Genomic DNA, 14,317 nt, shown 5'->3' with positions numbered 1-14,317 from the left:
ACCTGGCTTGGCCTCCCAAAGTGCTGGGATTACAGGCATAAGCCACTGCACCTGGCCCGTATGTGTCATTTTTGTGTGGCCCTTGCAGTATTTTGCACAAGGTTCTGTGCATATCAGGGGCTTGACAGATATGGAAGGGTGGTAATCAAGCTATTTGATGGTCCCTATTTGAGTACACAGAAGCTCCCCAGTGTCCATGGAAAGGAAATTTCTGAAGCAGAAGCTAGTAAAGTTTTAGGGCTTCTCCTATGCATTGGGGATGTAAACTAATGCTATACTTAAAAAGCAACTTGGTTGAAAAGAAAGTTTCTTGGATCACAGAAGTTAAGCCTGGCTAACGGGAACAGGTAACAGGACTGGGCCAAGTATCGTCTCCAACTGTAACTCTAGTGGGTGAAGAATGACCTCAGTCTACTTACAAAGTTTTTCTTAGAGAGACTGATGCTGCCTAAAAGCTTTCCTCATGGCAGGAAGGCTTTGAGGTGAAGCTGAAGAACACTGTCAGGGATTCACATAGCCAATGGGGAGCTGAACTGGATAACCATGACATTTTATAACTGCATGGATCTAGGATGCTGAATCACTTTGGACAAGTTTGCCTGTGCATGGAAGTCAGTGCTTCCATAGCAGGTTCACTTTCAAGTTGTGAAGGTAAATGAGACCAAATGTGAATTTATGAAACATGGAAAATGCTTCCTATATTCATAACCCAAAAGACAAACACTGTACATGTAGTCATGCAGTTCTAAGGATATACCTACATCCCTCTGTCAAAACTTCTCCACCTTTTTCTAAGAGTGCCATGACATTCCGTACAGTACTCTGCAAGAATAAAACACTGTGTAAACAGCATCTGAGAGTACCACAATATAGCCAACTTCTCTGCTGTTAAGCCAATGATGGCACACAGGAGCCCAGCACTGACACTATCACTTAATACTCTGTTTTCAAGAGTCATTGGTTAAATTTGGAAGAAAGCTGCATGATTACACAGTTCACTGGGAGGATAATTAAATCCCTTGTATCCTCTTGGTTTTATGACATTGCTTACTCCTCTCGAGCGCTTCCTTTATGACAGGCAGAATGCTCTTCGGATTCGTGACAGAGTACACCATTGCTTCAAAGGGCGCCAATGGCTCTCCACTACGTTTAAGCAATTTCAGTGACAGCACTGACTGCATCCAGGAATGAAGGCTTTGGGTTGTGCAAGGTTCTTCATAACCAGATGAGGGCAAGATAATAGAAATGGGATCATCTGAGTCTGCTAAGAGACCTTGCCAGAGTCCTCTAGGGAAAATACACATTCAGATTTCATAGAAGCAGGAAGAGAAGTTTTAAAATACAGAATCCTATTAAAATACTTCACAAAATAAATCACGAAAGTGATCAATTATGTCTCAGCAAAATAAGCAAATGTCTATTTCTCAACATATATTTCAATATATTTTTTCTTATTCTGATGTTGTGAACCATAACTTTATATTCTAAAGTCAGCAAGTAGCAAATCAAATAACTGAGCAGAACTATCTAAGAGGATCAGTGTGTGTCCTTTCTCTCCCTCCATTTACAGTCATGCTTCCTGTGACCTTCTTACTCCATAGGCTGTATTCAACCAATATTTTAAATAGAAATTGATCCCTATTTAATTTGTATGGAGGAGAGAGAGGCCTAATAATTGCCAGAACCTCTTCTTTCACTACCACTTACTTTCTATAATTTATAGTACATATGTATATATTTACAATCTTGCCTTTCAAAAGAACTCTCTCAGACTATACCTTCAGATCAAACCTCACAGTTTAATACAATTTTGTCTTCTACTATACTAGAATAAAACCTGCTAGAAGTTCCTGAAGAAAGTCACCTTTAGGACAGGTGAATTCCAAATAGATGTCACTGTGTGAGGTATATACACAAAAAGAATTCTTAGTACTTAACAATTTAGAATGAGAAGCAAAATTAAATTAGGGAATGAATACGCAGATAGAAGGACATTATTTCATGACATAAAATAAGAAATCATCATGTCTTTGTTGTAAGATTAAACCCAAGACGACTGAATACTTTCTCAGTACTGAGACATGGGTGTGCCACAGGGAAATCAATCTCCCGGTACTAGCCCCTTTGGGCTACCTGCCTCATCTGCATGGTCCTGACATAAAAAATACAATACCTTCAGTAGGAGCTCTATAACTTCTGTGTGGACAAGTCCATGCACTGGTTCTCCATTGATGTGTGTGATAAGATCTCCAGCCTTCAGTCCTAACTGGCATGCTGGACTTCCTTCTTCTACGTTCTAAAGTCCAAGAGGAGAGGATATTTGTAGGCAAACAAATGACAACTCTTAACACCTACTGTGTCTTCTGGAAGAATAATGAGTTAATTAGCAAATGTCTTAAGCTTCTAATAGAAAATCTAAAAGGTATGGTTACTATTCCTATTCTGTCATTATTCTAAAATAGGAAACTTTCTATGGTACTTAGAAATTTTCAGGTGATTCAGGCTGAAAGTACCAGAGCCACAAAGAAAAAAAAAATGAATGACCAAAACATTTCAGATGATTTGAGAAGATAATATTTAAAAAGAAGGCTGGTGGCTCACGCCTGTAATCCTGACACTTTGGGAAGCTAAGGAGGGTGGATCATGAGGTCAGGAGTTCGAGACCAGCTTGACCAACATAGTGAAACCCCGTCTCTACTAAAAATACAAGAATTAGCAGGGTGTGGTGGCATGTGCCTATAATCCCAGCTACTCAGGAGGCTGAGGCAGGAGAATTGCTTGAACCCAGGAGGCGAAGGTTGCAGTAAGCTGAGATTGCTCCCCTGCACTCCAGCCTGGGCAACAGAGTGAGACTCTGTCTCAAAAATAAAAATAAAAGAAAGCTAGGATTAAAAAAAAAAATAAAACAAGGAAGGAAACAGGATTGCCTTTGACTATTTCTATCAGTTTGGTATGTAAGAAAGAAGAATCAAATATAAAAACTGGACAGAATTATGAGATGTTAGCTTTTGCTAAATTCAATTCCACCATATACATACAGGGATGTAAGTATATGTAACAGGTCCCAAATGCAAGCTTAAAAGTACACATTTGCTATTTATCAGCCAACTTATCCACTCTGCAGCTTGGCTGGAAATGAAAAATCCCAAGTGTGAGACATGCAGGTCTTACCCAAACGATATGGTGCACTGTATAGATGTCACTGTCTCCCACATACACCCGGATGGCTCGGATGGTAAAGCCGTAGTTCTTCCCTGAACTATGGATCACAATCGGCTGATGTGGACTGGCAGAAGCTGCTGAGGAATCTCGGCTTGGAGAGGAATCTCGTGAAGAAGAAGGGTCCGAGGACAGGGAATGGGGAGACATTGGACTTCCCAGAGGGGAAACAGCAAACATATCTGTAACGAAGAAGCCAGTCATCAAAGCCCATGCAGCGCACACAGGCATCCATGCAGCCAACCCTCACCATATGAGCCCTGCCGGGACTGAGAGCACAGTCACAATCCAAATCCTTTTGTTTCCAATAGCAAAATAAAGATGAAACAATATAAAAATGTTTCTATCAGTAACTAGTCTGAATTCTAAAAATGTCAAACTTTAATAGTGTTGCTATTTTAACTAGTTTTTTAGTTAATACTCTCATGTTATAATTTTTTAGTTTCTATGCTAATTAAAAGACATCACAAAGATTAGTTACTTTCTGGCTGTGACATTTTTACTTAATGTTTTATTTTAAGAAATAAATCATAGATGCACGTATTTCAAGTATGTCTTCATGTGAAGACTATACAGTATCTGTATTATAGTAACAGATACTGAATTCCAAACTCTTCACTAAACAATTTTAAGATGGTTCTTTTCAACACACATGGCCAGGAAAGCAATTTATCAATTTACCAGCTGATTTCTACAATGTTATTGAATGAATACTGATTAAAGAATTTTAATTGGCCAGGTGCAGTGGCTCACACCTGTAATCCCAGCACTTTTGAGAGGCCAAGGTGGACTTGTTGCTTGAACCCACGAGTTCAAGACCAGCCAGGTAACATGGCAAAACCCTGTTTCTACAAACAATCCCAAAAAATTAGCCAGGAATGGTGGCACATGCCTGTAGTCCCAGCTACCTGGGAGACTGAGATGAGAGGATCACCTGAGCCTGGGAAGTTGAGGCTGCAGTAAGCTGTGATTGTACCAGGGCACTGCAGCCTGGGCAACAGAGCAAGACCCTGTCTCCAAAAAAAAAAAAAAAAAAAAAGAAAAGAAAAGAAAGAAATTTTAATCAAGAAAGCAATGAAGTGGTGACTTCTCTATAAACGAACATTACTGTGGTAACAACTGATTCTCTTCATATATTACTTGCAATTCTAATATTTCTCAGAGGATAATGCAGGTGAAGTAAAGAAACCTGAAGAGGATCTCTCAGTGCATATTCCAAACCACCAATTCTACTGCTTTCTCTGTTTTACAAGCAAACTGCTATGCTCTGAATGTTTGTGTCCCCCTAAAATTCCTATGTAGAAATGGAACCTCCAAGGTGATGGTTTTAGGTGGGACCTTTGGGAGGTGATTAGGTCATGAGGGCTCTGTCCCTAATAAATTAATTAGTGCCCTTACAAAAGAGGCTAGAGAGAGCTCATTCTTCCCTTCTGCCATGTGAGGACATAGAGAAGGTGCTGTCCATGAGGAACAAGCCCTCGCCAGATGCTGAAACTGTTGGCACCTTGATCTTGGACTTCCCAGGCTCAGAACTGCCATCAACAAACTCTGTTGTTTATACCTTACTCAGTCTAAAGTATTTTGTTATAGCAGCAGAAATGAACTAAGACACAAATACACTTTTATTTTTAGTTCATATCCCTGTTTCATCTATGTTAATCTAAAAGATCTTAACCGGTCCTGTAAAACTGTGTGTGCACGTGCACTTGAGAAAAGGCAGAATAATCTACAAAACATGCTGAGGTTTAAACATGAGCTCAGTTGGAGCCAGGCTACAAAGTTCCCAGTGCTACTGAAGGCTCATTAGGGTGTGGTTGAGTTCCACTGTGGCTACCGCAAGCTGAAAGTCTCCATACTACCCACTATTTCAATTCTTAGGCTTGTTCAGAGAGCAAAGCCAACTGTTATCACTACCCATGCTCCTTCCTTCTCTGACTTCATGTAGCATCTTGGTTCTCTTCTGCTGGCTCCCTCCTGACTAATCAAAGGACACGTGAAGAGATGCATGCTGGCAGACAGGGAACTTCAAGACATGCAGGTGGGAGGAGGACATGTGGACACACACAGATCCAAACTGCTAAAAGGCCAGGTGCCCCGTTCTTTACCTTCTGATGGTCTCCCTTATTTTCCCAAATTGAATTACTTTCTTTATTCTGTCAAAGTATGGGCTTTCTCACCAGCTTTCAAAACTACACTGGACAATATCCAACTTACCTTCCTGACTGTGCAGCTGTACTGGGACCATCATCAGGTTATAAAGAGTCACACAGACTAGGGTTACAGGTGTTTGTTTTATGGTGTTAAATAGGACACCTCCCAGAAACTGAATCTGCTAGAGTGAGCACTACTCCCAAATGAGCATTTGTTTATGTCAAATTTCTTTCTATACAAATACAAAATTTTAAAAACATAAACTATCCCTTTTATATATGGTCTGTATTCTTCCAAAAACAAGCCATCTGCAATATAATTGGAGTCCTATTCTACTCTCTTCTTGTCATTTGAGTGATATCACAGCCATCAGGGTGTATATTTCATTTCCACCAGTGGGATACTACAGACTTAGTAATCAATAGAGGCAAAACCAGTTTGTGGGACAATACTACAATTCAACAAAACCTTAATTAAGCCCAGTTTTCCAAAACAGGGCAGAAGATGGCTTGCTACCAGTAGGAGGAAGCATAGCTCAACCGACAGGGTTGGGAAAACCTAGAATTTCAATACTATCTGTGACTCTATCTCCAGAAATGAAAAGCTTATGTTCCGTATCTATTTTCCTCATTAATTAGATGAGAAAAAGTATATACTTAGCTATCTAAAAGAAATGCTGTAAACAGCTCTATCAAGTGTATAAATTATATGTAGTCTAGAGAAAAAAAATATTCAAGGAAGGAAAATTTATCACTTAACTTGGAGGAAGAAAAGAAAAGGAAAGGAAACAAAACAGAAATAAGCTTTTATGGAAAGGAAGCCTCTCTTGTACCCCTGATGCAGAAAGTAAGATGAAATAGGCCAAAATGCTCCTTGGGGGCCCTACCAATCCTGCAGGGAAAATTCAGGGTCTGCAGGCAGAAGCTCTCAAGAGCTGTCCTGGGACGTGACCCGTTATTACTTCAAGCAATCTTGCATCTCATTCAGCATTCCAAATTGGGAGAGGAGGGACGGGACCACATGCACAAATCACACAATTTCATGCAAGTAGTATCTCTCTACCTCCTGGGATCATGAGGGACAGAGCACTGGCAGAGAGGGACTTTGTGACTTTCCCCGAGATTTTCTTTTTTTCTGTGCTTTCTAATCGCTGCCGAGCCATGTGAGAAGTGGGTTCACTGGATGGCTTTGAAGAATTATCTGTACTGTCCACACACTCGCTTCGTCCATTTATCTGATCCAAGTGCTCTGAAAAACTGCCAACTGTACAAAGAAGAAGGGATAAACACGTTCAGGAAACTCTAGCCTAGGAGAAGTGGGAAGAGGGAAGACAGAGAGAGCAGGAAGAGTAAATGCCGGAAAACATACGCCTATGTGGCCAGTAGAAAGTCCATACGGTGTCAGGCGAACATTAACAACACGTGATTGGTTTGACAAAGGTGATGGGGAGGAGGAAGAGATGGAAGAGGAGACTATTCAGGCTTCGTTCTACCTGTACACCAGTCTGCTAATTCTCAATCCATGACTCCATTTAACCAGAGGAATTAATTTCTTTCAACAATCTATATTTTTGAAAGCTTGCAGAGATAATTCTGGTGCTTCTACCCCTTATACCATGAAAGGCTGGGCTATGAATCAAACATTACCTCTCAAACACCATGGCCACCCACTTCATACTGTGATTACCCTATGATACTGATGATTATCATTATCAATGCTGTTAATCCTAATTTTGACATATGGACTTTTTCCATCACTCCCTGTAGACTTATGTGCACTTCCTGTCCGTGCTCTTAGAATATACCTCATACTAGGCTCAGGCATGTAACTGATAGAAAAGTGCCTAAAGTGTCTCTTCTCACTTCTCAGCCCATATACCTCCTTTCATTCTAAGCTCCCTGTACATTTGAAAGGACAAGCAAGACAAAGGATATTACTCCTTCCATTACTCAAGCTCACTTCATCCTGCTGGCTTTTAATCCAGTGTATCATATGCTGCTCCATCCTCATGTTATTTCCTCGCCCTTCTAAACCTCACCTTCTTTACTTTTAATTTTGTTAATCTTTAATATAAACTGGAGTTATTTTTAACTTAAAAAAATTGGGACTTCCCTCAACAACAGAGCATAAGAGAGGATTAACATGGAGGTGTGTGGGGAACCGGAGCATCACTGGTACTGAGCTGGTGAATGCAGAGGCCAAGAGTAAAGAAAGCTCTGCAGCAGGGTGACATGTTGAGTCCCCCAGAGAGAAGCTGAGCAGCTATTCCTTTTGATTTGTCCTACTCTTTCTTTCCCAGGTTATGGGTTTTCTATCTTCTTTTTCTTTAAAAACATCATTGATAGCACATTTTTGTCCATCCAGGAGAGACAATGCTCATCTCATTTTAACTTCAAAATGCTATATTATAAGCCCCCTGTGCTTAAAAGTCATCAACTCTCTCATCACATTTATAGATACAATCCATGCAGAGTATTTCACACCGCTATAAATGATCCTTTGAAAGACCAGCCAGCACATTTTGAAGTGCTGCCCACGGGATACTCTGCATAGGAAAGAGTTAGACTTAGACAACTGGCGTTTCTCATACACTACTATTTGGACACGACTCAGCTGTAAAACTGTAGTTTGGCCCAAGCTCATGGACAAAGTACAGACCTTACATCTGTGTCTAGGCTAAGGGAAGCTGGGGACTTGGGACAGTGGCTTTAGGCACAGCACACGTTTGGTCATCTACTATGCGTATGTACAGGTAAAGAATCGTGGACTTCCACATAACACCCATCTGACCAACAAAGGAAGATAATCTTAAGGCAAATATTAATCTTTTTATTCCTATATGCTAGGCAAATATCAATATTTTTACTTTTATATTCTTATTTAACAGTATATTCCATTCTCTTACAGAAATCAACCATGGAAGGACTTGATAAAAACTGCTTTGCAAGTAATAAATCTCATCTCACAAAACGTATGCTTCCCTTTGAGTAAGGTACACACTTCCTTCTTTGTAATTTGGTTTGGATGGGATCACTGACAAGTATAAAATGAAAAGCTGAATCTCTTTAGAATGAGTAATTATTGGATACCTTCGAGCCTGACACCTAGGACTTCAAGACTTTTATTTTTCATGGCTTCAAATACAATGTAGTCATGAAAAAAGAGAAAGAGGTATAAAGTTGGACTTCCCTAAATGCCAGAGTGTGGATACACGACCTTGTGTCACCTCTCCCTCTTGCCTCTGCCATCTCATTTTGCAGCACTGCATATAAGCATGTGCTTCTTTTCTGCCAATGGTAGATAATGTCACCTTAATGTTCTCTAAATGTCAAGGGTTCTTTCTTTTTGGTGGTGGAGCAATATAAAAATCAACAAATTTAATTTTACTGCAGTCACGGTTTTCAGATTCCCTAATTACCCTTGGCTATAAGCAAATCAGCTCATCTCTCTATTCTGCACAGCCCCCAAGGCCTTTGATTATTTTTAGTGTGTATACGGGGGGGCGGGGAGAGAGAGAAAGATGGTTTGAATCTATTAATCAAAATGCATGGCAGGACCTAGGTGGATTTTTTTTTTTTAATTATGAGAGTAATCAATCAAATGCTTAGACACGATTCCCCTCCCTTCCTCTCCTACCTTTCTGATAGTGAGTAGGCTGAGGTGACTAGGAGATAGTAAATAGTTCACTATATCAAGAAGAAATTTTAAATGAAGGTGAATATACTCTATTCAGAGTAAAGTAACTAAGAACCAGATAAAGGCCTTTGTAACCAGGAATGGAAAATGTCAAGGTATCTACATGTGATCTGAGCATCAACATGAGCTAGAGATGGTCAGGAATCTTAGTCTAATAAGTTGCCTTTGCACTACTTCCTCATTGCTGTTCTCTTAGCGTTACGGTTAGGATAAGTAGAATTACGCAACATGAAAACAAAACTAAGGTGAAGAGAAAGAAGAAAATCCAACATTATTTTTCCCCACAATAAACTGTAAGGGCATGTGAAGCTTCAGAGATCCAAACTTACTTCACAGAGGTTGAAATAAATCCAGCCCATAAAATTTGTTTTTCTTGAAATGATTAAAAAAAAGCTTACACTATGAATATTCAGTTAGTTCAAAAAATGTTGATGAAAAATCTTGGAATCATTCATGGTTATCAATACAGCATATTTAATGTAGCTTAATGGAAACATTTATTATGGCAATCCTAAGCCATATCCATCTTTTATTTTTTGAAAAAGCATAAATACACATTACTCTATGGAAGAATATGCTGTACATACAATTTTTATAAACCAAATGATATTTTAAATGAACTTAAAAGGCTTGTTCTTGAATTAATTGCAAGTTTGATTATCTAGTGAGGATACCACCATTACTAAGGACCAGCAAGTATCCATGATATATTAAGCTCCTTAAAAATCTGTGAAGACACTGTTCCTCTTGTTAGGAAGGTTACATCACACAAAGGTAACATCAAAAAAGTACTTTCAAAGCCCCAAGCACCCATGACTGCCTCCCATACATGCAAAGATGTCTCAGGAGTTTCTTATTCCAATTATCCAGAGATGGGGAAGGTAATTTTTGTCTGCAGTGGAGTTATTTCATATGCATGTAAAATACCAATTTAAATTTCAGTATTTCTGACCCCCCTTTCCCCTACTCAGTCCTACATGTACCAGGACAGCATTAAGTGTCTTACTGCACTCAGCTTGAGTCTAGTGTGGAGAGAGAAATTATTTGGTACAACATAACCCCTTAACAAAAGCCAACTCCATCAAATAAACAACCATCCATTTCAATGCTAGAGAGAAACCTGGCTTTATACTATGTCTTATGGGTGATTCAAGACATCTTCAAGTGTAGTTCTGACAAGTTGACTACTGATACTGGCTCTTACACTGAACTTTCAGTTAGATTCAACTGCACAAGACATACCTTTGAATCAACAACTGAGAACGTGCTCCCTTAGCACGTTCTAACTTCCCTCAAAAGATCCCCTGCAACCTGGCTGAGAAAACAAAGTTTGGCCCCAAGGTTAAACTGAACCAAGAACAGTTTGCTACCTGGCTGTGCACTGAGGAGGGGTCTGAGACATCTGATGTTAGCTCTCAGGAGATTGTGTCCCAAGCCTAAGGACTGAGACTATGGAGAAAGTCTAGCAGCATAAAACAGCCATCCTTACTGCCTGGCGAGGCCAGCCCTAAGAGACACTTAGTGTGGTGAGGAGGATGTCAGGCACCACGGCCCGGGGCTTACCTGACAGGGTGGAGCTGCTGATGGTGCTGGCTGGGGTGGTGACCTCAGGCTCCTCCTGGGCACACTCTTCAGGAGGAAGGGCTGGCTTTCCTGGATCCTCATGGGGGTCTCCAGGGCAGGAGGTAGCTTCATCTTGTTCTCCCTCTGTTGAAATAGCCAGTTTGGGAAGTAGGCCAGAACTGAGTTTATGTCTGTTGCTTTCAGTATCTGAAGAGTTGGATGTTGATAGCTGTTGCCTTAAAAACAAAACCAAAGTCATACATACATACTAGAAAACTGTGTTCAAGGTGAGTTGTGGAAGAAACCAGGTGAAAATGGGACTTGGGTCAGCCTAACCAGGACATGTTGAGTGCAATGGTTCTTAATGTATGGTGCCCAGAGCAACAACATCTGCATAATCGGGGTACTTGTTAGAAATGCACATTTTCAGGCCCCACCCTAGATCTATTGGATCAGAAACTCTGGAGGTGGGCCCAGAGATCTGTGCTTTAACAAGGCTCCCACGTATTCTGAAGCTCACTGAAGTTTAAGAAACGCTGCTCTAGTAGCTATTGCTTATATCACTTAAGAAGCATTTCACATACATTTCAGAATATTCTGAACTCCAGCTCAGTGTTTCTGTGGATGGCAAGGTTGTGCTTTTAGTTTTGTCCCCAGAGTCTTCCTTCTCTTCTGCTGAATTCTGAGTGATTCGATCTATACTGCTGAAAACCTGGAAGGCAAATAATCGGTGCTTATTATTATCTACTAGAAAGAGTGTGTCAGAAAAACACTCCAAGTCTTGGGAGAAAAACCTGAGAGGATAACTAAATTCTGAACAGAAATTGTGAATTTTGTATTCAGAAAGTACTTTCTAGTATTGTTGACCAGAATCCTGAGAGGAAGGGTCAGAGAGAAAGAGAGAGTGAGAGTGAGAGAGAGAGAGAGAGAGAGAGAGAGAGAGAGTGTGTGTGTGTGTGTATGTATATGTGCTTGTGTGTGTGTACATATATATGAATAGGGAGCTATGAATTCATCACCCTCTCATCATATCTTGTTGCGGACTTTGTATCTGCAAACACAATCCACAGATGCATTGGAGTTCCTAGGCCTCGGGATCAATGCACATCTTGATTACTTTTTAACCATGAAGTCAATTGGAAAAAGAAAATAACAGAGAAAAAGATTTAATGGCCACCAGTCAGGGGTAGGAAGAAGAAAAATGAATTGGAATTGAGTGCAAACAGAATAATAAATTATCTGTTTCAAGACTGGGTGGTGGTGTGGCAGGGATGCAGTGCACATCTGGTTATAAAAGCCAGAGGTATTTGCTTGACTTACAAATCACATACATAGACAGGCAGCTTCCTATGTGGTACTGGGATTCCTGAAGGGGATCAGAGCTCAGGCAAGCCCAAGGTCTCAGCTACCTCTGAATCTCTGTTCTCTCATAGGAAGGAGAGAAGATTAATAAGGGGATCTAAGAGCTTAGGGTAGGAAGCACTCCCTACTGCCCTGCTCAGACACTTGCTGCTCTGATGGGAATGGTTCTCAGGCCTTCTATAATCTACTAGGAATAGAAGGAAAGTGGCTAAAGAACAGCAGACAGTGGGAAAATGAAATGCCCACTAAGGCAGATGGAACGGTGTTTAGGGGTTGGTTTTGACAGGTCAGAGAACAGTCTTGGTCTGAGCCCACACTTAGCAAAGTTTCTGCCCTGGGTCTAGGACAGACTGGCTATCACCTTCTCCCGGGAAATCCTTACCTCTATGCCATTCCCATAAACAGGGAAGGTAGTGCTGGCCAATTTGCAGGTACATCTAGGTAATTATTTCGAAGAAGGTACAGAGCACTTTAAAGTTACTAAATGTTATAGAAAAGCTAAACAATAATCATGCAAAATGTTGTGGAACAGAAAATACATAGCTACTGAAAATAGCAAAAGGGAGGTAGGGTGCCCTCAGGCTGATTTCCGTTTTTCCTAGGGCCCTGTACTGCCTCAGAATTATCAGTTTTCTTTGTTTTGATTGTTTTTTAAATCTTACTTCTACTGGTAAAAAGGCATCTTTCTCAAGCACCAATTTCATTATCTTCTATCATTTTCATAATTCTAGCTTGGCTTCCTACTACCTTTTCAATATGGCTTACAATTTCTATTTATTGGTTATGAGACTTTCTCTTTTTTTTTTCCTTCTTATGGAGAACGGAGTCTCATCATATTGCCCTGGCAGGCCTCAAACTCCTGGGCTCAAGCTATCTTCTTGCTTCTGCCTCTCCAAGTGTTGGGATTACAGGCATGAGCCAGCACGCCTGGCAGTTACGAGACTTTACAATCCTACAGTCAACTCCCAGCTATCTTTGCTTATGTCAAGGACAGAGCCTCCTCCTTGTGTCATACTCTGTGTAACCCCTAGGAGAAGACTCTGCACACAGGGAAGCTCATGCTCTTCACCCTAAGTTGAAAGCGATGAGTGATGCCTCCGTAGCCTGGCACTGAGCCGGGTGAGAGATGTTCAAGGCAAGGTCATCATATAAGCAGCAGTTACACAGTCCAAAAACAAGACTGTGGGTGCAAGCCTGTGTCTCTAAGAAAACCAGATCTTAATTTGTGGAGAGAGAAATATATTATCACAGTAGGATAGAGACAGACTATAAGTTGATGGGGTCACTTTTCTTCAACAAAAAGGAAGTTTAAGCATAGGAGACCTCAATCCTAGAAAGGGTTAAGTGTCCAAGCTGCTCAGGGATAAGATCTGGCCAGTGGGAGATTCTCCCAGAGGGACTCTGTATGTTTTTGCCACATTTCACTTACTTTTGAAAACCTATGTGAACATGAAGAGAACTGCCTTATTTCCACATTAAAGTCTTCATCATTTGTGTCATCTTCTTCCTCCGTTTCCATATGATGATACTTCTCAGACCGAGCTGCAGTGAAATGTTTGGGAACAGGTCCAGTTACTCAGATTTTCAGCTTTTAGATATTTTAATTATGAGTTTCTGTATCAAATCGACATTATGTTTAAGAACTCAGAGATATGAAAAGGTTCAAAAGCAAAGATAATTATTTATCGGGTAAAGGCCAAACAATGTTTTATGTCAGATAAAGCACATACTATCAAAATAACTTGTGTCATCCTCAGATTCCAGTTGGGGAATAAATTCTGCCTTCTGTCTCAGCAAACTGTTCCAGTCTAAAGAACGGAAGAACCGATGCTGTTTGACTTCATATGCACCACCTGGAAGGGGACAGGTAGAGACAGAGAGGAAAGTGTTAAACTATCCCCACTAAGCAAAGGCAAACATCAGTTTTTAACAACAATTTTGAAAACGTATCAGCAGAGAAATACATGAAAATCATACTTTTTCATTCTACAACCAAAGCCCCACTAATTTTTCTGTTAAATTATCAGTAGGAGATTTGATGTTGCTAACAGCAGTTGCTATGGCACTGTTTTTTTCTTTGTTAGTTTTTTTCCATGACTTCCTCCATTTTTCAAAGGTTAATGATGTGGCCACTTACAATCACATTATGCTGAACCTGGAGAGGTGGATAAATATTGGCCCACAGCAGACTCTCTCATTAAAAACCCAAAGAAACTCTAACAAGGTACAACATGTGTTCACAGCAACGTTTCCTCTGGAGTTAGTTAATATTGATAATTTTTTCCTAAGTATTATTTATAGAGATTACCATTCAATTTTATTAGAT

At 40.3% G+C, this 14,317-nt stretch overlaps 1 protein-coding gene across 12 annotated transcripts in view; it reads right to left on the bottom strand.

The window, feature by feature from the left end:
• MAST4 (microtubule associated serine/threonine kinase family member 4) overlaps positions 1 to 14,317 on the bottom strand; it is a 564,457-nt gene that overhangs the window by 13,694 nt on the left and 536,446 nt on the right. For 8 of the 12 annotated variants that reach the window (XM_064376019.1, XM_012462235.2, XM_012462236.2 and 5 more), the window contains 7 exons: positions 13,722 to 13,844; positions 13,421 to 13,533; positions 11,214 to 11,341; positions 10,630 to 10,865; positions 6,433 to 6,633; positions 3,172 to 3,401; positions 2,174 to 2,296 (listed from right to left, as the gene is read on the bottom strand). In XM_064376019.1, the coding sequence (XP_064232089.1) occupies positions 2,174 to 2,296; positions 3,172 to 3,401; positions 6,433 to 6,633; positions 10,630 to 10,865; positions 11,214 to 11,341; positions 13,421 to 13,533; positions 13,722 to 13,844 (1,154 nt within the window). The remainder of the gene's footprint in view (positions 1 to 2,173; positions 2,297 to 3,171; positions 3,402 to 6,432; positions 6,634 to 10,629; positions 10,866 to 11,213; positions 11,342 to 13,420; positions 13,534 to 13,721; positions 13,845 to 14,317) is intronic. The other 4 variants (XM_064376020.1, XM_064376022.1, XM_064376023.1 and 1 more) reach the window with 1 other exon arrangement.

Source organism: Aotus nancymaae, unplaced genomic scaffold (genome assembly GCF_030222135.1).
Source record: "Aotus nancymaae isolate 86718 unplaced genomic scaffold, 86718_ANA_hifiasm-v0.15.2.pri h1tg000014l, whole genome shotgun sequence".
In the NCBI taxonomy this organism is placed as follows: domain Eukaryota; kingdom Metazoa; phylum Chordata; class Mammalia; order Primates; family Aotidae; genus Aotus; species Aotus nancymaae.
Note: the sequence above shows the minus strand (reverse complement) of the source record. Positions and strands in the feature narration are given on the sequence as shown.